At 34.1% G+C, this 25,228-nt stretch overlaps 1 protein-coding gene across 1 annotated transcript in view; it reads left to right on the top strand.

The window, feature by feature from the left end:
• The first annotated feature begins 2,710 nt into the window (after nt 1–2,710).
• Nucleotides 2,711–25,228, top strand: part of LOC137489979 (uncharacterized) — a 196,693-nt gene continuing 174,175 nt past the window's right edge. Inside the window, exons 1-2 of the mRNA XM_087236793.1 lie at nt 2,711–2,752; nt 4,526–4,650. Coding sequence (XP_087092919.1) covers nt 2,750–2,752; nt 4,526–4,650 — 128 coding nt within the window. The 5' untranslated portion in view covers nt 2,711–2,749. The remainder of the gene's footprint in view (nt 2,753–4,525; nt 4,651–25,228) is intronic.

Here is a 25,228-nt window from a genome sequence, read left to right as displayed (position 1 = left end):
GTCTTGCCCGCTTTCTAGAACTGTTCCTCGCCGGACTTGATGCCCGTTGTTGAGGTCAACTCTGATCTGCATCTCAAGTCCGCCGACGTACCAAAGGATACATAATATGTGATCTCCAGAAATGTAAATAGGGCTTCATTTTCAGAGGGAGCCTATGTTGAACTATACAAAGATTATAATGTTAAACATTTTTGCATTTTGTAATTAAAACATTAATAAATTGTTGAAATAAAACCCATATACCAAAGACTTTTCCTAAATGTGAGCATATTTCATTATTTTATTGTTAAATTATTATAATTACAAAATTCTCAGGATATCTACCTTTAATGGCCATAACTTCCAAACTGACCTCATGCATTTTGGCATCACGTTGCTTTTTCCAATGGCTTTAGATATGCAGACAAAAACAGAGCTTTATTCGTTCATTTTCCTTGGGCTAATGCCAACTATTCTGGCATATGTTTTAAGCAACAGATGCCCTTCCATCTGCAACCCAGTACTGGGAAACACCCGTACATGTTCACATTCACACACGCATACTGTACATACACTATGGCCAATTTAGTTGATCCAATTTACCTATAGCGCATGTTATTGGACTTTGGGGGAAACCAGAGCACCAGGAGAAAACATGCAAACTCCACACAGAAACACCAACTGGCCCCCCAAAAAAAACTTTCTTATAGCAAAAACAAAACATTTTATGTCTTTAAAAATTTCTTAAATAACATTTGCACTGCAAATTGCTGAACAAAGTGAGGTATACAATGACCACTATGGCCTTTATATTGGTTATGGAAACTTTCCAGAAGCTTAAAAGATATTTTAAAGATATCATTGAACATTTATGTAACTATAGCAAAGAATTCTGACCGATCAAAACTTTTTAAATATATAATATAATAAAGACCCCATTGCTTTAAGAAAGTAATTATTATAATAATAATAATAATGTGCCAGTAGGCATGTTATTATATACACATTTACATAAACCAGCACAGGCTCATTGTGGTTATGTTCCTCTGTCTACATTTCTGGAGAGCACATACTATGTAGCCAGAGGCATTTTGTTTTTAAAACGGAACGATATGGGGTGGTATGATGCCACTAACGGCTTTTGTTTATTTTTAGCAATACAAGCTGACCGCTTATCTCCATATGGGACGTTTTTTTTTTGTGTTACCAGTTTGCCTAGTGACTCGCTGCACTCGTTGGCAGATTTCAGACGTGGAGTGGAGGTGATCATGACGATGGGGTTCGAGTCCAGAGAATGGTTTCAGAAAGCAAGTAAGTAAAAAGCAAAAATAAATAAATAAATAATAAATATCAGGCTGAAAACGGGGTGAAATCCAGCGGCTATGACTGCTTTTCTTTTATTAGACTGCTTTTTAAAACACTATCGATTGAGTTTAGGGAAGGGGTTGGTGGGTCAGTTGGTCAGTCATTCAGTCGACATCAAGCTGCTTGGTCAGCTGAAGTGTAAAATGCACCCTCTGGTAGATTTACTTAAAAAAGAGGACGCACGAGAGGAATTTGTGATCATTAAAATGTGTACACAGTGGTCTCTGGTGGATTTTCCAAAAACAAACACTGTGAGCGGAGTCATACCTTGGGTTACAAATTTTGCTGTCATCAAAAATGCAGACCTGGGTACATATCTGCAATGAGCCTAGGTTGACATTAACTTATCAGTACTTTATTGTCACATGCATCTCTAAAAGTCGTCTGACTGTACTGGACTGTATATATTTTAGGCATCTAATAAACAATTATCATCTATACATCCAGCCTTACCATTGCCTTATAAAAGAGAACATGGCTTATATTTATGAATCGAGGTCAGATGATGCTTGGGGAGTTATTATATAATATATAATAATAAAAAGTGTCATGAATACAAAAGGGGTGGAGGTGATGTGAAATTTATGGAGCAGGGCTGTTAACACAGAGGTTGCAAGGTGAAATGCATATGGGGAAACTCATGAAATGAGGTTACAGAGATGCCACCTCTACTTAACCCAGATTGCTCTGGAGGGACCGTCTCTGTGACAAATGTATGACAGGATGTGCTGAAAATTAAAAGTTTAGACTGGCTTTAAAAATTGCAATGGTAATATTTAATACAGTGTCTTTATTTTGTGCATTGAAGAATCAGTTAAAATGAAATGGAAGCAAGACATTCTTAATTCAATTAGAGATCTACCTTTCTTCATATCACTAAACTCAGTAAGAAAAGGGATTTTTCACCCCCCAAAAATGTATTATGTCATAATCTACTCTACTCACCCTCGTTTCAAGATGTTAAAGAGGATAATTTACCCTAAAATGAAAATGTACTCACTATTAATTTCCCCCTTAATTTTTACCACCTTTAATGTGTATAAAACACAAATGAAGATATTTTGAAGAATGCTGAAAACCTGTATCAATTGACTTACATAGAAGGAAGGACAAATGCTAGAAGTCAGAGGTTTTCAACTTTCTTCAAAATATTTTATTTTCTGTTCAACAGAAGACAAAAGCTCAGGAACAGGTTCGGAACAAGTAAATGGTGCCACAGGTTTCCCCGACTCACATTCACCTGAAGCACCACTGTCACCAGTCACCAATTACCAAGATCCCTAAACACTAATTAGTCACACACCTGCACGTCATCCCCGCTCATCACTCCACCTCCATATAGTACCTCACCTTCCTTCCCTCACTCAGTTTCTGGCCTCATCGCTTGGGAGAAGGTCTAATTGTCATGGTCAGTTTAACCTTAAATAACTTACCCAAATGACTTAAACTTGACTGTATGTTCCTGATTATCTGCAGTGTCTGCGTTGCTCCTGCTTCCTTGTATGACTCCCTCCTGGTTCCCTCTTGGTTGTGTCTTCCCTGAATCCTCTGTGTTCATATCCCATCATCAGTCTTTGTTTTCCATTCACTATCTGGTCCACTGCTCAACATATCCTGGAAATAGGCCTACCTGTTTTCTGTCATTCATATTCCCAACTCTCGTCTCGTCATGCTCATCAACATTGGGATGTGAAAATAAGTAATGTGAAAATCCCCTCTTAAAAAAAAAAAAAAAAACACCCAATTTACTTAATGTTCTTCTGGAGCTGTTTTGTTGTAAATAAACAGTTAAATGATCAGTAATATGTTTTATTTGTAATTATTAGTAGTATTAACAAACAAAAACAAAAAAATAGGATACATTAATAGCATATTAATTAGTGAACAGTTCAGATAATTAACATCAATCGCTATTATAAAAAAAATAGAATAAAGTTATCACATTTCATTAGTCTTTTCCTCACTGTATAACATGCACGTTGATTAAAGAGCAACAAATCAATCTCTCATCTATTTAGATTTTTCATTTGATTACATTAAAAAACAGAGTTAGCACTTTAAAAATGCATACATCTCCGTTATACAGAAAGCATTCAATTAATTTTCTAACTTTTTATGCTCATTTAGGAGCATAAAATTAACTGTTTAAAAAAAAAAAAAAACACTAAAATTGACATCTGTAGATGTTGATATTAATTATGTTTATAAGTCTTTTCCAGCAAGCACCCAAAACCCAGACTTTCGTTCTGCTTTTCATTGTGTGTACAGAATCCGTTTGGGAAACAGCGTCTATTTGTCACCATGGAGCACATCAGCTGACAGTTCAATCTGTCAGGCTTCAGCGTCAATGCTTGTCTGAGGGTGGTCTGAAGTTGGGGTGTTTGCATCAAGCAATCTGATTGGCTGACGCTTCCCAACTTCTGCAGCGAGCAATGCTACTAAAGCGGTGCTGACTGATCCACAATGCAGTTCAGCAATGCCTGACGTCGCCCATTTAAAGTGGATGGGAAGTGTTGACGCTGCCGCCCTGTGTGAATTGGGCATTATTGTTTTGAGGGTTGCAGGTTGTGGGGCATTATTGTTTTGAGGGGCGACGGCACCCGTAATGGAAAGGAAAGGGAATTGTGCCGTTTATATATAATTTTTTATAGGTTTATATAAAACATAGTACATATTTTTATATAAGTGTTTTCATGCTTAAATAAAGTGAAAGCACAGAACAGACTTGCATTTAAGAGCAAGGTGTGGCCCCTGGTGGTTTGGTGGTATGGGTTGCGTATAGAGAGGATCAACTCTTTAATGTTTACTGCCACCCTTCAGGACTGCCACCCTCCAAGACTGAAAATACAGGAAGATACTTTTACGGGATGAAAGCGTGATAGAACTGTAAAATACGGGAGAATCCTGGAAAAAGTGGGGGGTTGACAGGTATGCGTCTTGCCCCCTCTATAAAGGGAGAGTAAATACTGACATAAATTTGAGGATTGGGAAAAATATCCTTTGAAATATTTCTATTGACTTCCATAGTATTTTTTCCACTTATATAGACGCGAATGGCTACCAGTTCACACTATTCTTCAGAATACCTTCTTTTGTGTTGAACAGAAGATAGAAACAACTTGATGGTGAATAAATTTGGTCAATTTTAATTTATGTTGACCTCTCTTTAATTTTATTCTAGATTCACATGAAGGAAACCTTGTGTTTTCAGCATGGCACTTTGATTGAATTGACATTCCTTTTTGGAACATTGGCATACAAAACCCAAAAGATGAGGATGACTGGCAGTGATGACCTTTTCAGTAGGTAAGCAACCCTGCACTTCTATATTATAGCCGACTCTGTTTCAATTAATGCTAACAAATAGAATGGTAAAGGTTGTACTGTAATTGGAGCGGAGTGCCCATTACATAGTTACCAGTGTTTGGAAGAGACAAGAAACTGTGATATTCAGTTTTCAGCTCTGACGTACAGGTCTGAGCTAGAGTGTGGATATTCACGCTGCATTACTTTCTAATCACCGTGGCCATGCATGGTCATTAGGTCAGTTACGACATAACATGGAATTATTGTTCATGAGCAACATGGGTTAATTAGAGCGCCTCTGCATTGTCTCTGTGTGTGTGACAGGCTTGAACATGATTCACAACTGGCACTCTTTCAGTTCATGAGTTCTAATTTGAAATGAATTGGCCATGACCCACTGGATGCTGAACAGAAATTAAATCACAGTAACACAACAGAGGAATTCGGTCCAACACGACTTTTGTTACTTTTGAAGTGATTGAGTGAAAAAGTGTACTTATTATCTGGTATGTAGATTCACCACTCCCCACCCCCCTCACACCCCACACACATAGTTTTAACTAGTATAATACAACTAAATATTCTAATTAAAAATAAATAAATGAATAAATATAAAATCTTTATAACGCCTTTCAATTAAAAAAAGTTACACTAAAGACAAAAATGTCAGTTTAAAAAAGCGTCAAAAAAGTTGCATAAATATCTATTTCTTTATCAGCATCAGTACCATAAAAACTATTTAAAATGTTTTATTTTAAAAATTGTAATATTTAAAATTACAGTTTGCCATTACAAAATGCCAAATAAGGGGTGACATTGTGGCTCAGTGGTTAGCGATGTCACGTAACAGCACAAGATTTCTGTGTGAAGTTTGCATGTACTCACTGTGCTGGTGTGGGTTTCACACATTTTATTTAATATATATTTCAAATATTATATTTATAATTAAATATTATAGTATTATTTACGTTATGTTACACATGATTACAGTACTGTGTGTGTACTGGTGATTTATTTTTGATTTATTTAATTTTTTTTTTAAATCTCTCACACACATACACATGTTGCAGTTTTTAAGGATTTCAATAGTAGCATGACCGTGTCACCCAGGCCCAGCGCCACCAGGGGGCAAAAGTGGGCATTATTGTGCTCAGATCTGAATTGTGCCCCCTCACTTCATTTTGGATATTTATCTCAAGGTTAAAAAAAAACTTTTTGATTTATTAGTTGATATATATTTATATATTTATTTATTTATTTATGCACAGTGCTTAGCATAATTAAGTAACTTCATTTTGAAAATTTTGATTTTTTTATCAATTTCTCTTTGAATATAGGCAATGTATTTTGGTGGATTTAAACCATATAGATTTATTAAACAGGTATATTTATTAAAATATTTTAGTCATCAAACATGTTTAGAAATTGAAAGACAATACAATTAAATTCAAGCAAAATATTAGGGAAAAAATACAAGCTACAAAATGTCAACTACATTTTTTATTTATTTATTTTTTGCTTCTTGACTTTTCTTCTAATGTAAATTTTTATTTAATATTCTTCTTCTTATGAATATTTTTCAGTCTTAGGACCGTTATGGTAAGTTATTTTGTTAGATAAGCTCCAGATTTGGCTTCAGTATTGACTAATAATGTATATGCACAAATATAATATTGTATAGCGTCCTATTAAAGATATGAATTTAAAAGATATATTTGTGAGGAGTGTACTTGTTTATGCTGAGCACTGTATTTATTGCTGTATTGTGTGTTTACAATATTAACCAAAATTAAACAAACAAAGAAAGCATTTTTAGGTTTTGAAATAGCTTTTGAAATAGATAATAATTACTCTACAAAAAAGATGATTGCACAGAAAGGGTTAAAGGCAGATTATTGTTGGATTCATAACAATTCCTGTTGGCTGCCTTTTTGCAATACGTGCAGGTTCAGTGTGTAAGGTCAGCTTTTGTTTTTTGTGCTTCACACTTAAACTTTAAAATTTCAAGTTAAAATTTGATTAGTTTTGTCTGTTTGGATAGTTGTGCAGTATCTGTATATAGAGAGTTTTAGGAAGTGCTGCTTTCCAAAAGTTGTCTCAAAGTTTGTTTTGGTTTAATGTTAAACCCCCTTAGCAATTTTGTGTCCTTTGTTGTGTATCTATTGCAAAATATATTTCTGATGCTATAGGTCAGGGTTGTCCAAACTCAGTCCTGGAGTGCTGTTGTCCTGGAGATTTTAACTTCAACTTGCCTCAACACACCTGCAAGAATATTTCAAGAAAGCCTAGTAAGAGCTTAGCTAGCCCAGGTATGTCTAATTGGGGTTGTAGGCAAACCCTTTAGGACTGGGTTTGGGCAACCCTGCCACCACAGCAGAATAAAGATTATTTGAGATTATCATAGAGATTATTTGGATTAATCTTCTATACCTCCTCCTTATTTTACCCCAGACATACTCAATAATGTTCATGTCATGACTGGGCTGGCCGATCTTCGAGCCCCTTGACATTGTTTGCTTTTAGCAACTTGATGGGGAGCATAAAGCATGAGAAGGAGCGCTATCCTGCTGAAGAATTTGACCTGTCTTGTAGTTTGTAATGTAATGGGTAGCACAAATGTTTAGATGCCTCAGGCCGTTGATGTTACCATCCACTCTGCAGATCTCAACTTACCTCAACAGACCTGCAAGGAGGTTTTGAGAGAGCCTAAAAAGAGCTTGATTAGCCCAGGTATGTCTGATTGAGGTTGGAGCCAAACCGTTCAAGACCAAGCTTGGGCAACCTTGCTGTAGGTAATATAGAAATTCATTCATAAATTTTTCCTTTGGCTTAGTCTCTATTTCAGAGGTTGCCATTGCGGAATGAACCGCCAACTATTCTGGCATATGTTTTACGCATAAGATGCCCTTCCAGCCATAACCCAGTGCAGGAAATGGTATAGAAATATAACATTTCAATAAAAAAGTAAGCAAAATGTGTGCTGTTTACAAAGTATCAAAGATAAAATAATAAATAAATAAATAAATAAATAAATAAATAAATAAATAATATATAGATATACCTGTGTAAATGTGAAATACGGTTGATTTAACATGGAATAGTTCAGCAGTTTTATGATTTCATTCTGCTTTCATTTTGCTGCCTTAAATTCATGTTATATTCTATTTCATTTTGCTGCTTAGGTTTTAAGGATTCAGTTGAATTCAGTGGAATCACTTCTGTATGGCAACTAAAAGAAAAAAAGGCATTAAAGAGGCGAAAAATCCTATCTAAAAATAAAGTGTCGTCCTGCTTTTTGAAACAGAGGCTTGGATGTGCAATGATAATGTCCCTGAGACGTGTGAAATTACATCTGTTTGATTCAGGGTTTTTTTTACCTACATCTCCCTCTCTCGTTCTGTCACTCTTCCTTTTCGACTCTCTCTATTGCTTTATTCTTGTGCTATTGCATTTTAATAGGAAAACACAAAGAAAATGCCCTCTAGATATGCATTTGATGTGGAACTTGAAAAGATCCTATTATAAGTAACACAGTTTTGTGATATTAGAACACTCCCTTGAAAATCAATAGCTCCCTATTGTTTTTGCAAGTGCGTACACCTCATTGTGAGCATGTATGTGGTTTACATCGTGGCTGTAGCTACAGGCCCTTTGCTTTAAACCCAGCAGTAGGTGGGAAAATCTCTGTTTAATGCATTCTCGCTATTGTGTTCATTAATGGAAAACTGGGTCTCTTTTATGGTAGAACAAAACTGCATTCTTCGCTCGTGTGCATGCTTGATTCTCAGTGTGTAGTTTCTGTAACTTTCTGATTGTTTAAGGGGGGGAAAAGCTAAGATTTATAATACTGTAGATATGTTATGGCAGCTTGTTTCTAGCATTCCAGCATCCAGATTTTTAGATTTCTTAAAATATTTTCTTGCTACTTTTTATTAATATCTCACAGTTTTTGAGGTACAAACTTGCAATTGTCAAAGTTATTTAAGTAATTTAAAACCTAAACTAAGACAAAAACTGGTAAAAAAAATAAATAAATAAAATAAATAAATAAATATTTGTGTTAAAATTAAACTAATTCATTAAATAAAATAAAATAAAGTGACAGCATTTTTTTTATTACAAATTAATTATTTATTTATTGAACTACATAGATATATACATTACATGTCGCCTACCCTGTTGTTGTCTTTTAGAAAAAACTGCATCAAAAGAGTCGCTATTATAGTAAGGGTTAGTGCTCCTTTAAAATGAATACGGGACCAAGGTACAGTGGAGGACTGTGGCCATCCAGAGCCAGAGATATATACGTATAACTATGATCTGGAGTTTACCCAGTGGTCATTATGCAAATTGTTTTTTTTTAATTACGAAAATTGTAATTTTACATCACTACACTAATGGATAAGTGACCACACAGGCATTGCTGACAAAGAGTGTGTTTGTGTGTATGGAAATGTACTATCCTCCCTCCCTCTTCAAATTGATCTAATTCAAGTCCTGAAGCACCCTCTCCTGCTTTCACTTCACATACTGACGGAGGAAGTGATTCCTTTGTGAATGAGTCTCCGTTATGAACGATGAGCCGTCAATAATACAAGTTTCTGGTTGCGCAGCGTCTTGTTGTCATATTTCATTTACACTGTTTGCTTATTTTATTCAACAAAACTTGCATAATCTAGTATTTAGTGCAAGTTGGTGCTACTTTGCCCTATGGTGAGTGCAGTAAGTGACTGTATTATCATCAATAACATTACTTGTTTAGCACACAAGTTCGTAACATAAAAAGGTAAAAAATGAAATCTTACCTATGAAATGTGATGCCTTTGTGCTTTGTTTTATTTGTCTGCCTGTTATTATACCCGTACACAGTGCTAAAGTCCAGCATCTATACATTGGCTTTAGTCTTGACTAGTGCGGTTGATTGATATTTTTGCAGGGAGCACTGTACAAATGTGGCGGCGCTATTGACGCATGCTCTGGGTCCATATGCAATATCTAGTGTACATTTCCATGATCTGGAATTTTTTTTCTGAATTCTTCATAATTTCTACTTTTATTTGTTCCATTGTATGGTTTTGGATTCAGTGTTTGTTGTAAACTTTTCTAGTTAGAGTATATTGTAGGTCAGAATATACTACATATCCCACAAAACTGTGAAAACAAACGTATGTTTTATTAATTAAACAAATGCCAGGTCATTTGATGTTACACGAAAAAGTTGACACACCCCCCCCCCCCGATCGTCAATGTTTGATAAGGGGTACCAATGCACCCTAGTTACAATGTATCTATTGTGTATTGTACGTGTTTTCTTTTTCTTAAAAGTATTTATGGTGTATTAAATGCATGTATGTAATTACATCTGTAATTAATTTCTGTAATTACATCTTTGATTGCACAGTTGACCATCCCTTGCTAAGGTATTCTAGGTTGGTGTTAAATTGTTGCTAGGTTACTAGGGTGTTTTGATTGGTTGCTAGGCGGTTGCTAAAGTGTTGCTCGGTGGTTGCTAAGGTGTTGCTATGTGGTTGCTAAGGTGTTGGTAGGTGGTTGCTAAAGTGTTCTGAGTGGCTGCTAAGGCTTTGCTGGGTAGTTGCCAAAGTGTTGCTAGGTGGTTTCTAGGGTTTTCTGATTGGTTGCTAGGTGGTTGCTAAGGTGTTGCTAGGCAGTTGCTAGGGTGTTCTGAGTGGTTGCTAGGTGTTGCTAGGCGGTTGCATAAATGTTCTGATTAGTTGGTAGGCAATTGCTAACACAAGTTAGCATGGTTCTAGTATGAAAAGCATGTTGCTAGCTTGTTTTGTCATAAATTAGCATGTTATTAGCATGGTTCTGGTATTACTTGGCATGGTGCTAGCATGTTTCCAGTGTAAGCATGTTGTTAGCATGAATTTAGTATGAATTAGCATGTTGCTAGTATGATTAATATGTTAGTAGGTTTTGATGGGTATGTTTTTAGTATGTCCAATGTAAAGTCAATGATAGATTCAACATAAGTCTATGGGATAGTTGCCAGGGTGCTTTAAGTGGTCGCTAGGGTGTGGCTAGTGAGTTGAAAGGTCATCAGTGATTGGCAGACTGGTATTCTAAGTTAATGAGCGTAACATTTCAACAAGTCTGTATGACAGGCTGGCACAAAGTTATGAAGTCATAAAGTTTGGTCTAGTGTTAAATCAATGAGACTTTTCTGAGTTTTCTGGGTCATTTTTTGGAAAACCGTAAGTCGGATCAGTTGGAAAAGATATAGTAACCCAAGTCGGACCAGTTTGAAGGTTTGGAGTAAGTTTTGTGGTTGTAGTATGAACAGTCTAGGAGGAGATGCATAAAGAAGAAAAGGAAGACAGAAAAAAATAAGTTTATGTAGTATAACAGTATGTTGGCTTTGTAGCCACTATAATTAGCTATTTCAGAGGTCACTGTAGGTCAAACTATGCTTCTAATTTTACTTTACTTTTAAGCTACAGTATATGTAGAAACAAACACCTATTTTACAAGAAAAGTGTTGCTATGTCTATAGACATATAATTTGAAGCAACTATGCATTCACAAGGATATAATCCATTATAGGGGTGGTCAAATGTATATTTATATTATCTATTATTTAATTAATAATGTTAGTATTTAAGATGCAGATCAGGGCAAACTATTTCTAACTATTTGGAGGTCTGACCCCCATTCATGTAGTTTTGACGTATTTCAGTTGGGATCAAGCATTAATTAAGCAGGTCAGTCCCCCCTAAACCCCACTGTAATTCGCACCCTGACAACAAATGATTATTTTCAGTGTGAGTACATTACATTAGATAAGGCTAAAGTGGGACCCAATATTTTTACAATTTTTCATATTTGTCATGTTTAATTAATTTAACATTAATGTGTCTGTGCTGAGTAAATCTATCAAAGTCAAAATAAAATAAAAATGAACACACATTTTTTCAGTAGTAGTAGGAATCTGTATTACCAACATTGAAAGTTGGTTTGAGTCATGCACCAGAGTTTACTGTAATCTCAGTACTGCTTTTATGCCATTGTGCCCTTGAGCAAGGTAATTTATCATAGGACGCTCAAGTGGGACTCTCCCTGTGGTTAGTTTTAGTCGCTTTAAAAGTAAAGTTCACTAAGAGACAAGTAATAAATGCGCATTATCTTGTGGAGCTTACATTTTTCACCCGAAATTAAGTTTTAAAGGGGTCATATTCTCTATTTCTGAATCATTTTCCCTCTGATGTCCGCTTATAAATGTAAGTCAAGGCTCCTTGCACCAAAAAACAGCCGTAATTCAGTTTTCAATTTTCCGCCCTCTCGCTGACCCCTGTGTTGTTTTTCAGACAACACGGAATTCTTTTACCTCCTACTTCAAAATACACACCGGAATGGCACTGTTGGTTGGACATCTGACTTGTTAAGTCAGGGCAGATCGATCAACCTCAGCTTCAGCGAGAAGTGCAATCTGACATCTACAAAAGCACTGAGAAAACAAAGTTTGAAATATCATTGTGTTATAGATATTTAGACATATTTTTGATGGAGTACCAGTTAGAAGTCTCTAAAGTTAAAACAGGAAATTTGACAGTAAAGGGTTATAATTAAACCTAATCTGTAAAAGCCATCAAGTTTTATGTAAGCTAACACATGTATAGATTTAACAGAATTACAGTGTTTTGTATTTTATTCTTATTGTGTTCTTATTGGATGCTTTTTATACTAGGCACTGATCTTAAGAGTATATCTGATCATACTTTAATTTAAGGTATAGTTCTTACTATTAATAAATTATTGACTGTGACCTTTAGCTCAGTAAACTATAATTCACTGCTTATTAATAGTTATTAAGATTGAAGTTATTTAAGTTTGAATTTAAACGGTTTAGGTATTGGGTAGAGATGTAAAATAATATCATGCAGAATATGTTCTTTATAAACATTAATAAACATTATTATTGTCATTAAACATTATAATAATAGCCAAGCCATATTAAGTTATGATTCACTGTTTTCTCATGATGATACCAACATTGGAATTACTTTTGCAGCATGCACTCAAAAAAAAAAAAAAATAATAATAATAAAAATAATAATTTTTAAAATAAGCTGTAACACAATTTTGGTTATTTTTTGTTCAATCTACTATGTTTTTCATGTGTAGTCTTTATTTATTTATTGTTTTTCACTGGGAAGAAAATTTGCATTTTAAACAGTACCATGTGTAAATTTAACACTAATGAAAAATTTAATTTGTTTAATGCATAGACCAAGGGTGTTTAAACTTGGTCCTGGTGGGCCGGTGTTCTGCATAGTTTAGCTCCAACTTTATTAAACACACCTGCCTGGGGGTTTGTAGCATAACTATAAAACGCTTGATTAGCTGGTTCAGGTGTGTTTAATTGGGGTTGGAACTAAGATATGCTGGACACCGGCCCTCCAGGTTTGGACACCCCTAGCATAGACGATTGACGTTCAGCCACAAGATGGCAACAGAGACTAGCTAATAAGCCCTAAGGGGAGAAAAAACTACACCTGATCAAATCATTATGATACAAGTGACATTCAAGTCGATCACCCTTTTTTGTATGTTGTAGTGCTGTATTTGCAACAATCTGATAGTGTTTGCTTTGGATTGGGTTTTTCAGGGTTAATCATTGTGATATCCATACCTGCCAACATTTGTCTTTGAAATTCCGGGAGAACGGGGGGTGGGGTGGTGGATGTGTGTTTGCCTGAAAAACACAGTTGAGAACTGGGTTAGTAACTGTACTGTGCTGTTAGTAACTGTACTATTGATGGGATTTTGGGCAGCCTCTGTGATTGGATCCTATACCAAAGTTGGTGACCCGGAGGTGTTACAGACTATACCAAAAAGCTGAGGAGCAGGGTCTAGGGTAAAAATTTGTGACTTTTCCAGGAGAAATAAAAAACAGGAGGGTGGCAGGAGATGGGTCTGAAATATGGGAGACTTCTAGGAAAAACAAGTGTTGGCAGGTATGGTGACATCGCGATTGCAACAAAGAAATACTGGGAAATATCTCTAGACTGATGTTATTTCATGCAGTTCAGTCGTATAATCCTAACATGACCAAAATCACCTGTTTTGCATTACTTTAGATATTACACCAGAAAATCATTTAAATACTTTGTGACTTGTGATGTTTGTGAAGTAGCAACAGTTTCTGCTGTTCTGACGTCAGCTGCATGTGAATGAATGGCGGAAGAAAGTAGTTCCTCATATGAAAGGGTTTTTAGATCCTTGCTTTTGATTTTCTTTTTTTACATGATTATAACGTGGAACTGTTGTATAAATGCAATATCAAATTGTAGCATTGTAATATGGCTGTATATTGTAGCTGTCGATACACAGAGATATCAAACTGCTAAGAATTAGTTCTTTTTTAATTTCAAAATTCTATTATTATTAATATATTTTTATATTATTATTGTTTGTTTTAGCTCTGATGATAAGAACTTCTTCCATGCAAATTTCTATTTTTTTTCAAATTTTCAAACACAAAAAGTCATTAATATGAACATATTTTAAAAAAGGAACCCAATATAATACCTGATGCATACTTCACACTAACTCATTTCAACTACTCCTGACAACTGGATGAATGAAAAAAAAAGAAGCATTTGCTTTATCATGTCCAGTTCAAACAACATTTTCAGATGAACCTCTGTGTCAAGAACATGTCAAACGTTTACATGTTCCAGTTGATTAGAGCATTTGACTGGAGATATTTCTGATATAGTATAGACATGAAATAATGGAAAATTCTAAGAAACATCAGTTGACAGGTGAACCAACAAGCACCATTGAATCTAACAGCAACTTCACTGAAAACGTTCACGATGTTCTTAACTAAGGAACTATGCTGAATTGACAGACCTAAGATGTATATATAAAAACTCCCTGTCTCTCTAAAGTTCAGTAACCCTCAGTAGGTTAGCTAATTATTTTGGACTCCTCTTCTGCAAGCCTTCTTTTCATGCAGTATACATGGTTCCATTGAAGAGGCCTGTCTAGCGCATTGATTGTATAAAGATACTGTGTTATATTGTGTGTGTGCGTGCAAGAGGAAAAAAGAGAGGGTGCAATATTATATAAAGATCGTGTGGATCCTCAAGCGCCTGGGTATATTGAGGGTCAGAGATAGTTCAACTCTCTGTACGCACTTCACGTTTGTGCTTTATCTGTACTTCATCAATATGGAAGATCAGCCCTAACATCCTAATATCAAAGCCATGCGGGCCTATATTGAGTATGTGGACAAGATCAATAAGATCTGCCCCATTCGCACAGATATATGGTCAGTCAGTTCAGTCAAGGGGCAGAGATGTGAGATTGAGTGAGTTGACCCTTCAACCCTCACACACACCCACACTCGCCACATATTCATTGTTTATATGAGAGAAGCACACAGCAAGCTTTATGTCTTTGCTTTCTTTATTTTTTGCTTTCTTTTGGGTTATTTGAACAGTTCAGCTTTAAAAGGTGCACTGAAAATTGGAGTAAACATGTAGATTAATGAAACCAAGATGCACTAGGATTGACACTACAGCAGTAGAATACAGTCTTTTTTTAATACCGGCTGAAATAAGCCTTCTGTCAATTAGTTACAATCCAGGCTTATTATGAAAATGTACCTCTATTTACATTTCTGGAGAGCGCCAAATATGTCCCGGAAGCTAAATTGTTTTTGCACTTTTTCTTTTCACAAATCCACCAGAGGCCGCTGTGTATGCTTTTTGAGATCTCAAACTTATCTTGCGAGTGCTATTCATGCCTGCTGTTCTCGCGTAAGTCCACCAGAGGGTGCTGTCGACTGACTGACTGTTGACTGACTGACTGACTCTCCCTCCTCCTTCCTTAAATCCAACCAATAGTTTTTAAAAGCACCCTTTGACCCCTTCACCCACTTCCCTAACACCGGCCGTCAGTTTTTAAAAGCAATTCAGAAAAAGAAAAGCCCTTGTCTGATTTTTACTATGTTTTTAGATTTTACCAAATTCTCACCCTGTTATTTACTTGTTTCTTTTATTTTTGGGCTTCTGTTTTTGTCTTACCACTTTCTAGAACCATTTGTTTAACTGGACAGCTAACTGGACAAACTGGTAAAGGGGAAAGCTGTCCATACGGAGGTAAGAGGTCAGCTAATAGCATGAAAAGGAATGGCATTATAGCGCCTTGTATTGTTCGTTTTAAAGACGAAATGTACCCATACGTTCTTCTGCTACATAATTTGCAATCTCCAGGAATGTATACAGGGCTATGTTTTTAGAATAAGTGTCAACATGAGTGTTAAGGCTGGTCCATAGGATCAATGTGGAGACTCGTCTGTCACTTGGGCCTTTCAAGAATCAGTCTCATGCTCTTCACTTCGATGATCGCCACAGAATCTGCTCAGGATACAGGATTGATGGATTGATTGATTGATTTCATGGATTATTTATTTATTTGTTTATTTATTTATTTATGAGTTTGTTTATTTATGAGTTTGTTTATTTATGAGTTTGTTTATAATTATTATTTTTTTATTTTTTAGATAATCTTATATAAATCCTTTAATCCTGTAATTATGTTTATGCTCTAATTTATTGCTTAAATAATTAAAACAGCATATGCAAAACTCTTACTATCATTATTACACTATAATTAATAAGATATTACTACTAATTTTATTTATTAAGATGCTTAGTTTTTTTCCTGAACTACCTTTTAAGCTGTGGAAATTGAGAGACATTTTTTGAGATGCATGTCACACAAGATGCATTGTATGCAGCTGTTTCATTGACACAGGTTAAAATGAATAACAGTAAAATTATATTTATAACGTTATTTTCCTGATACCATTGTCAATTTAAAAGACAACATTTTTTTCATATATTTTATTTTAATATTATTGTATTTTTTTTTTTTTTTTGCCTGTATTGTTAGGCAGTTCCAATACAATCCAACAGATTCCAGCAGAATTTCCTGGTGGGCATAGTTTTTTTTATTTATTTTTTTTCTGCTGTGAGCTAAATAGATGTAGTAAAGTAGGAATTTCAGTCTGACAATTTAACTGAAAAAAAAAACGCAAGTGCGTTTTCAGATTTTAATTTTAGATTACATTTCATTTCTTATTGACATGCACAGATAAATTGTTTAGCACAAAACTAGCAATGTAAGCAAACAAAATCATGTTTAGTTCTGATATGCCATTGTACTCTAAAATGAGAAAAAGGGGCATGGCTTGTTTTTTTTGTACTCAAGCTGATTGGATGTAGTAAAACAGTCTGGATTTATTAAATCATGGAACATATGAACAATATGAAAATTTTCCCAACAAACAGCCACATTTAAAATACAACAGCCAAATAATTTGTTGGTGTTTGCAATGTTAATTAACCTGTGGCCACCATTAAGTTGTTGTGTGGTATAATATAATTGGTGTTATACAAAGAACTACATGCAAATAATCCTTTATACATCAATAAAATGTCTCTGTAAACATCATTAGTGTGAAAAGATAGTCGTGTTCATTTAACTTACTAACTGCAGTCTGTCTTTTTGTGGTTTCACAAAATTGTAGGCAGAATCGTGTATTTCCAATGAACCTGTTGAATTTTTTTGTTTTTAAATGAGCAAAAAGGAAAGTATAACAGTAATTTATTTGTTCATTTCTTCCTTCGTTCTGGTCACTAAACATTCCCTCTTTCTACGCCATTGCACGTGTGTTCGAATGTGTTCAAATATCCTTTGTGGCACTGCAGTGGATTGATCTGCCTCCAAAAGCATTTGGCAGATAAAGTTGTGTCTAATGTAGAGTTCCCCGCGAGAGACACCAAACACTAGCGAAACTGATCCTGAATCAGTCTCAGTTTGATCTCCAGAGGACCCGGAGCAGGTGGAGCGTTATGAAACTGATCTCAGTAGAGCGCTAGAGTTGTTTGTTTATAGACAGTGGCCTTGATGGTGGAACCTTTAATGACTGAATGGGTCACGGGGGTAATGCATTGAATAAAAAGCAGAGACAGATGATGGATAGAGAGATGCAGCAAATGAGAAGAGATGAAAGGAGGAAGGGAAGAGAATATTAAAGTGGCGGAGAGAGGGAAAAAATGAAGTTTGATATATTTATCATCATTCAAGAATGAGTGATCCTGCAAGGAGAGGAGGAGGAGGCGTTTAGCATTCCACACTTCTCCAGGTTCATCTTTCTCGTTCTCCCTCTCTCTCTCTTTCTCTCTGTCTCTCTTTCTCATTCTTATTTCTTCAGTCATTCAATAGTGCTCCCTCGAGAAATGAGGATGAACTAGACTTTTAAAAATAATATTGATGAGCAAATGATAAAGGTTCAGCCGATTTGAATGTTACCACTCGATATAATGGGCGTTATCAGCTGATATGGGCCAGTAGGGGCCTTCTGCACCTACTAATATGCTCAGAAGGCTGTTATTATCCATCAACATGGTTAATCAGCTATAGATCACATACTGGTGCAGCCGGAAGTTGACGAGAATTATTTATATTATTTATAAAATTTCCATTTGTTGTATTTTATTAACATCTACCCATTCCCTAAACCCAACCGGCACAGTAAAGTAAAAACAGATCTGAATCTCGAGTCTTCTCTATTAGTATAACTGATTAACCATGTGAATGGGGAATAACAGCCTTCTGAGACTACCAGTAGACACAGAAGGCCCCTACTGGCCCATATCTATCAGCTGATAACCTTTAATAATGACCATTCAATCGAGTGATAACATTTGAAGCAGGTGAAAGGTTTATAAAGTTTCACTCAGTTTATATAATATAATATAATATAATATAATATAATATAATATAATATAATATAATATAATATAATATAATATAATATAATATAATGTAATAAAATATAATATAATTTTTTAATATAATATAATATAATATAATGTAATAAAATATAATATAATATAATATAATATTATATAATATAATTTTTTTAATATAATATAATATAATATAATATAATATAATATAATATAATATAATATAATATTATATAATATAATTTTTAATATAATATAATATAATGTAATAAAATATAATATATTATATAATATAATTTTGTAATATAATATAATATAATATAATATAATATAATATAAAATAATTTATAAGTATCCAAGTAAGGCTGCACAATATTGTAAATAAAAATGATTTTGCAGTATTTTATTTTTCTGTGATTTAAATATTACGATTTGAATACAGTTAAAAGTTTTAATAGCACTGTTATATGTTTTTAGGTAGTCCAACAGTACAGAAATTAAATAATCACAAAGCAAAAAAAAAAAAAAAAAAAAAAAAAAAAGCATCTCTTACTTTGCCTTGTATGTAGTTCAGATATCTACAAATTATAAGTAAAAATATTGCTTTGTTCTCAACTTCTGAAGAATTGAGGCAAAATTAAGAGTTTTTCCTTAAAACAAGCAAAATTATCTGCCAATGTGGTTAGTAAAATAATGTTGTTGTCACAATCATCAGCGATCCAACCATCATAGATTACTGGAGGGACATTCACATTGCATAGAACTATAAATTCGTCATCAAATGGACTACAAGATCCAGTCATGCACCACTCACACACCTGGCCCAGATCCCTATAATTACAGACAGACACGGCTGAAGCTACTCATGAACTGATTGCACACAAACACACAGATGTTGCAGAGTCTTGTCTTCTGTTTGTGACATTATAACATGTTTTCCTTGTTGGTTTTAACCCTTGCTTTGTTTTCGTTGTTATATTGTTTATCTCTGTCTGCTGCCTGCCTTCTGACCACTTCTGACCTTTTGGCCTGTTATTTTTAATACAAATCTGGATTTGCCTGTATACATATGTTTGCCCTTGTGTTGACCGTTGATTGCCTGACCATTCTGCTAAATAAACCTGCGTTTGGATCTACACCCCTGTTCTCCAGCATCACTGTCACATTACTTATTTTCACTTTGAAATGTAAATATTTAGATTGGAAACAAACCTTTTTTTTTTGCATAAATCGTATAAATTCCATATAAATACAGTAATTAAAAACAATTCAGTAGCTTCTGCTCTGCAAAAAAAAAAATAAAATGCTTTTATTACTTATATTTCTTTTTGTCTGATTTCTAGTCCAAATATCAAAACATTCTTAAATCTATAAGAATTTTCTAGACAAACAAAACATATTGTCTTGTTTTAAGAAATAATATGCAAAAATAAAGTGAGTTTTCTTCCTGAAAAGAAGCAAAATAATCTGCCAGTAGAGTAAGAAAAATAATCGTATGTCAAAAGGAAAAACAAGATTATTTTGCTTACCCTATTTGCAGATTTTTTTTGCTTGTTTTAAGGAAAAACTCAACATTGGCATATTATTTCTAAAAATAAGACATTGTTTTGCTTGCTAGAAAGTGCTTCTTGATGTAATCATTTTTAGATATTTGGAAATAAGACAAAAAAGAAGAAAAAATTTTGTCAACTATAATCAAGACTCAGCATTGCATATCTTGCGATTTAACTATTGCGGATGCGCACACTGCGATATCCATGCCGAAACCATAAATTGTGCAGCCCTTATATCCAAGTAAGTATAAAACGTCCGATTTTAAATTGCCTTTTAATAATTTCTGATCATGTTTTATGGTCAGTACAAGATATATAATAGATAAGGTACACCGTTTGCTTCAAATTAACATCCTATTTGATGCCTAAAATAATTAGTTGCTGTTAATTTTGGGGGTTAAGTGATTCATGGTCATGCAGAATAAGAATTAATCAGTACTGATGAAAAACAATACCAATATGCTATAAATAGTAATTAATTGTTAGAATTAGTCAAGATATTATAATGCAACCTTTTACAACCTAAACTTATTTTACCAATTGCAAACCACATAAATCTTAATATTAATTTAGCATATAATCATTAACAAGTGATGCATAACTTACACATTTCATTGATAGAAATTAAAATGATACAAATATGCATAACACAATCTTCAATTCCTTAAATAAGAACTTGTGCTTTATAAATTGTTAGCATGTTCTTGTTATCCTCCAGGGAAAAAAAATAAAATAAATAAAAGTAGGAGTAGCACTCCTAATGCAGAATGACCTGGGTTCAATTGCCATGCTAGAATAAATGCATTTTTAATAAATCAAGTAAGATTGCAGCTCTATGCCGGTGGATGAATTTTAACTAGTGATTTTACTGATTTGATTAACTTGACCTCGGAGCTAAGATGAACTTGCTATTTTCTGTGGCAACTTCACTTGAACTTAATCACACGCTAACTGCTACTGTTAAAAGAACTACAACTTGTGTGTAATAAATGCAGTTGTTCGGCACAAAGGTGACACTGAGATAATTATAGTAATTTACGTGTATGAACAGGCTTAAATTAGTGGGGATTTGTAGATTTACTTTTTTAATGAGTTTTGAGACATTAATGAAAAGGAAGGAAAAAGATTGTTTCCTCAGAACAATAATTTTTCACTGCACTTAACAGAAACTTGAATTATTAGAACAGATTTTCCTTCTAATAATTCAGGTTTCTGTTAAGTGCAGTGAAAAAGGCTTTAGTTGTTTGGTTAAATGTAAATGCACATTTCGTTATGTTATGTTTTGTTATGATGTTATGTTATGTTATGTTATGTTATGCTATGTTATGTTATGTTATGTTATGTTATGTTATGTTATGTTATGTTATGTTGTTTTGTTATGTTATGTTATGTTATGTTATGTTATGCTATGTTATGTTATGTTATGTTATGTTATGTTATGTTATGTTATGTTATGTTATGTTGTTTTGTTATGTTATGTTATGTTATGTTATGTTATGTTATGTTATGTTATGTTATGTTGTTTTGTTATGTTATGTTATGTTATGTTTTGTTATGTTATGTTATGTTATGTTATGTTATGTTATGTTATGTTATGTTATGTTATGTTATGTTATGTTATGTTATACAGAGTTCCCACACTTCTTAAAAGTACTTGTAAGTATTTGAATTTCAGACATATGGATTCAAGGCCTGGAAAGTACTTAAACACAAAAACAGGTTCTTGAAAGTGCTTGAATTAAATTAGGAAAATATATATTTTTAAATGTTTATTGTGTTATTTGAACAACTGCACTGTAAACAATTCATAATTAAAAATCTTACATTTAGATATTGTACAATAACAATGACAAATAATGCAGTTTTATCTATATTTCAGAAACCTTAAAATCTACAAGTTGTGAAAAATGCACACTGACATTTTTATTGTAAATATTAAGTGTAAGTGAAATTATTACTTATTGTACTAAGTAAAAGTACGATAACTATTTTAATGGTGATGCATATACTGGGGTATAAATAAGAAAGGTGACTGGTTAGAAAATTAAACTCCTTGAAAGTGCTTGAAACTGGTGTCAACTGCGTCTCTGCGTCGCCCTGTCCCTATTATATTATATTATATTATATTATATTATATTATATTATATTATATTATATTATATTATATTATATTATATTATATTGTATTGTATTATATTATATTATATTATATTATATTATATTATATTATATTATATTATATTATATTATATTATATTTCTGTTTCTTTTAAGTACATTGAAAATGTTTTGTTTGGTTGAATTAAATATTTATGGAATTTTATTTTATTTTATTTTATTTTATTTTATTTTAACCAAGTGAGATCAAGTGAACCATATCCTTTTTCCAATACGTTTATTAGTGCCAACCACTCATGAAGCGACTTGATGCTGTCTGAGTCAGGGGACAAAAAGCAGCAAAACATGTTGTGTTTGCTCTCTTCTCATATTTGTTTTTTCGGAATTCCTTGAACTGTGCATCCAAAGAACGTATTTGAGTATTTGCAGAGAACTTTACGTGTATTTAGGGCTCAAACACACACATACCCACTGCACCATGTGTACGAGCAGGGGCCATCTGTTGTTGGGCACTCTGTTGACGGGTGAATTGCAGAGACACAGCTGTTCTCAACTCCGTGCCACGCAGGGTGGTGCCCGCGCTGAAATCACACAGCACCATCGCTCTGCCCCCATTGGCTCACGCTGAGCCCGTATCATGCCCGAGTCTGTCCAGGGTGCCAGGGGCTTGGCCCTTGACCAGCATCTACCACCACCTATGACATGTGAGAAAAAAGACCACCATTAAGAGACCTTGGCCCTCAGCCAGACATGCAAACGCACATTGTTCAGCCTCAGAGTACACAATTAGGGCTGTCTTGCCAAGTTTAGCCATATTTCCATCAATCTGACTCTTCACCTTTGTTTGTGTGCATGTGTGTGTGTGTGTGCTTATGCCAGTCATCATTATAGCCTCAGTTAAGCAAAATGCATTCATGTCTATGTTGTGAACAGAAGCATTTTCTCCCATTTTTATGCTGAGAGCAGAATGTTTTTTTTTAGGGCTTCACAGTTTTAAAAATCCATTAGCAGAGAACTGGTAAAAGCTTTCTGTTCTGCAAATACCATTCATGCTGCTTTGTTTTGCTTATTAAAGTCACGGTCCCTGTCCTGTAAGTGTGTGTGTGTGTGTGTGTGTGTGTGTGTGTGTGTGTGTGTGTGTGTGTGTGTGTGTGTGCGTGTGCGTGTGCGTGTGTGTGTGTGTGTGTGTGTGTGTGTGTGTGTGTGTGTGTTGTGTGTTAGATAAAGCAGTTTTTCTATTAGTACCTATTACACAAGCTGTACACAATAGCAGTGAGCTCTCTTCTCTTAGGAGAGAGGATTTCCGCTCTGCTTTTATGTTTCTGCTGAGACCATGTAAGTCGGCTTTACAAAGACAAGCAGATGACTGTACTAAATGATTTTGGTTTCATAAAAACAAAACCTTGGCCTTTTGTTATGCTTAACCAATGCTTTTCCTGTCTGTGTCCTTTTGTCTGTCTTTCTGGTAAAGTGTGTACTTTAAACTCTAAAATATCCATAAATTAGTATTATCTGTATTTTGTGATAAGAGTTTTTATTTAATGTATGCTTGTTATTTTTGCCAAAGTATATATTTTTTTAACCTTGATTCATTTGGTGTTCATTCATTCATTTTCTTTTCGGCTTAGTCTCTTGGATCACCACAGCGGAATAAACCACCAATTTATTCAGCATATGTTTTAAGCAGCAGATGCCCTTCCAGGCGCAACCCATCTCTGGGAAACAACCTCCATTCACACTCATACACTAAGGACAAATTAACTTATTCAATTCACCTGTACCGCTTGTCTTTTGCCTGTGGGAGAAACCAGAGCACCCAAAGGAAACCCACGAAATGCCAACTGACCCAGCCGGGGCTCAAACTCTTGATGTTGAAAAGTAAAAAAAAAAAAAAAGAATTGTTGACATGATAAAAGATTGAAGTGATATATTGTAGATATAGTGGATTGTGATTATTAAAAAAAAAAAAAAAGGTAATTAACTGGAATTTTTGTCACTTTATGCTTGTACTTCTATATGTAATATTTCTTATGTTTCCCATTGCTGTGTTGTGGCTGCATAAAACATACACCATAGTAATTATAGAAATAAATCCGGAATTAAGCTGAAGGTGAGTGATATTTATTATACAATATGTTGTTTCAAGCTACTAAAATGCCAATAATAAGAATGTTATGATTCACCTGATGTACGATTCGATACGATTCAAGATACTAATCTGACAATTCGTGATTTAGTCATGTTTTTTTTTTAATTATTTAACACAAATTTAAGGTGAAGAGCTCTTTCTTTTTTTTCTTATATGCTGCACTTTTTTTTTTTTTTTACAAATATATAGATAGAATAAATTGCTATTTAATAAAACAATAAACAAAAAAGCACACTCATTAATTTAAACAAATCAAAACTTACTGTGCTCAGGATTTTACATTTTTAAAAAGAAATATCAGCATATCTGCACTGTTAAACCCAACAGTCAACTTTATTAAATGAAATGAGTGTAGTTAACTCAATTTACTGAAAGTTAATTCTATTTATTTTAAAAAGTAAATTTAATACTTCATTACTTCAACTTAAATGGAGTAAGTTCACAGTACTTATTTAGATTAGTTTTTTTTTTTTTTTTTACTCAAATGGTTTGTTGCAGTCGGTTTCCTCAAACGGTTTGAGTTGCCTTAACTTATTGGATTTTACAGTACTCAGTTGGTTTGAGTCCTCTCCATTTATCGGGTTTTACTGTGCTCAAATTGCTTCAGTTAAACATATGGATTAAGTTCACAGTACACATTAAATTAGTTTTTAAAATTAAATGGTTTGTTGTAATCAATAATTCATGGTTGTGTTTCCTCTGAGTTGACCATCCTTTTTTGGGTTTTACTGTGTATGTTTCCTGGCATAAGCCAAGATCTTTGCATATTTGCAGTGTCCTCTGCTAAAAAAAAAAAACTTTTTCACTGAGGACTGGGGACTTTCACTCGTCAGAGCAAGTGGAGCCGCAAATCATCCGTTTCACGTGGTTTGGCTTATTAATTGTGTTTTTTTTTTTTTTTTTTTGCGCATAGACATTTGTGACACTAGTTTTTCCACTGTGCTGCATTTTATTTATTGTTCTGTTAGTGTA

The sequence above is a fragment of the Danio rerio genome, chromosome 1 (assembly GCF_052040795.2).
Source record: "Danio rerio strain M-AB ecotype USA chromosome 1, GRCz13ab, whole genome shotgun sequence".
Lineage (NCBI taxonomy): Eukaryota > Metazoa > Chordata > Actinopteri > Cypriniformes > Danionidae > Danio > Danio rerio.
The sequence above is the reverse complement of the archived record's forward strand: the minus strand, read 5'-3'. Positions and strand labels throughout refer to the sequence as shown.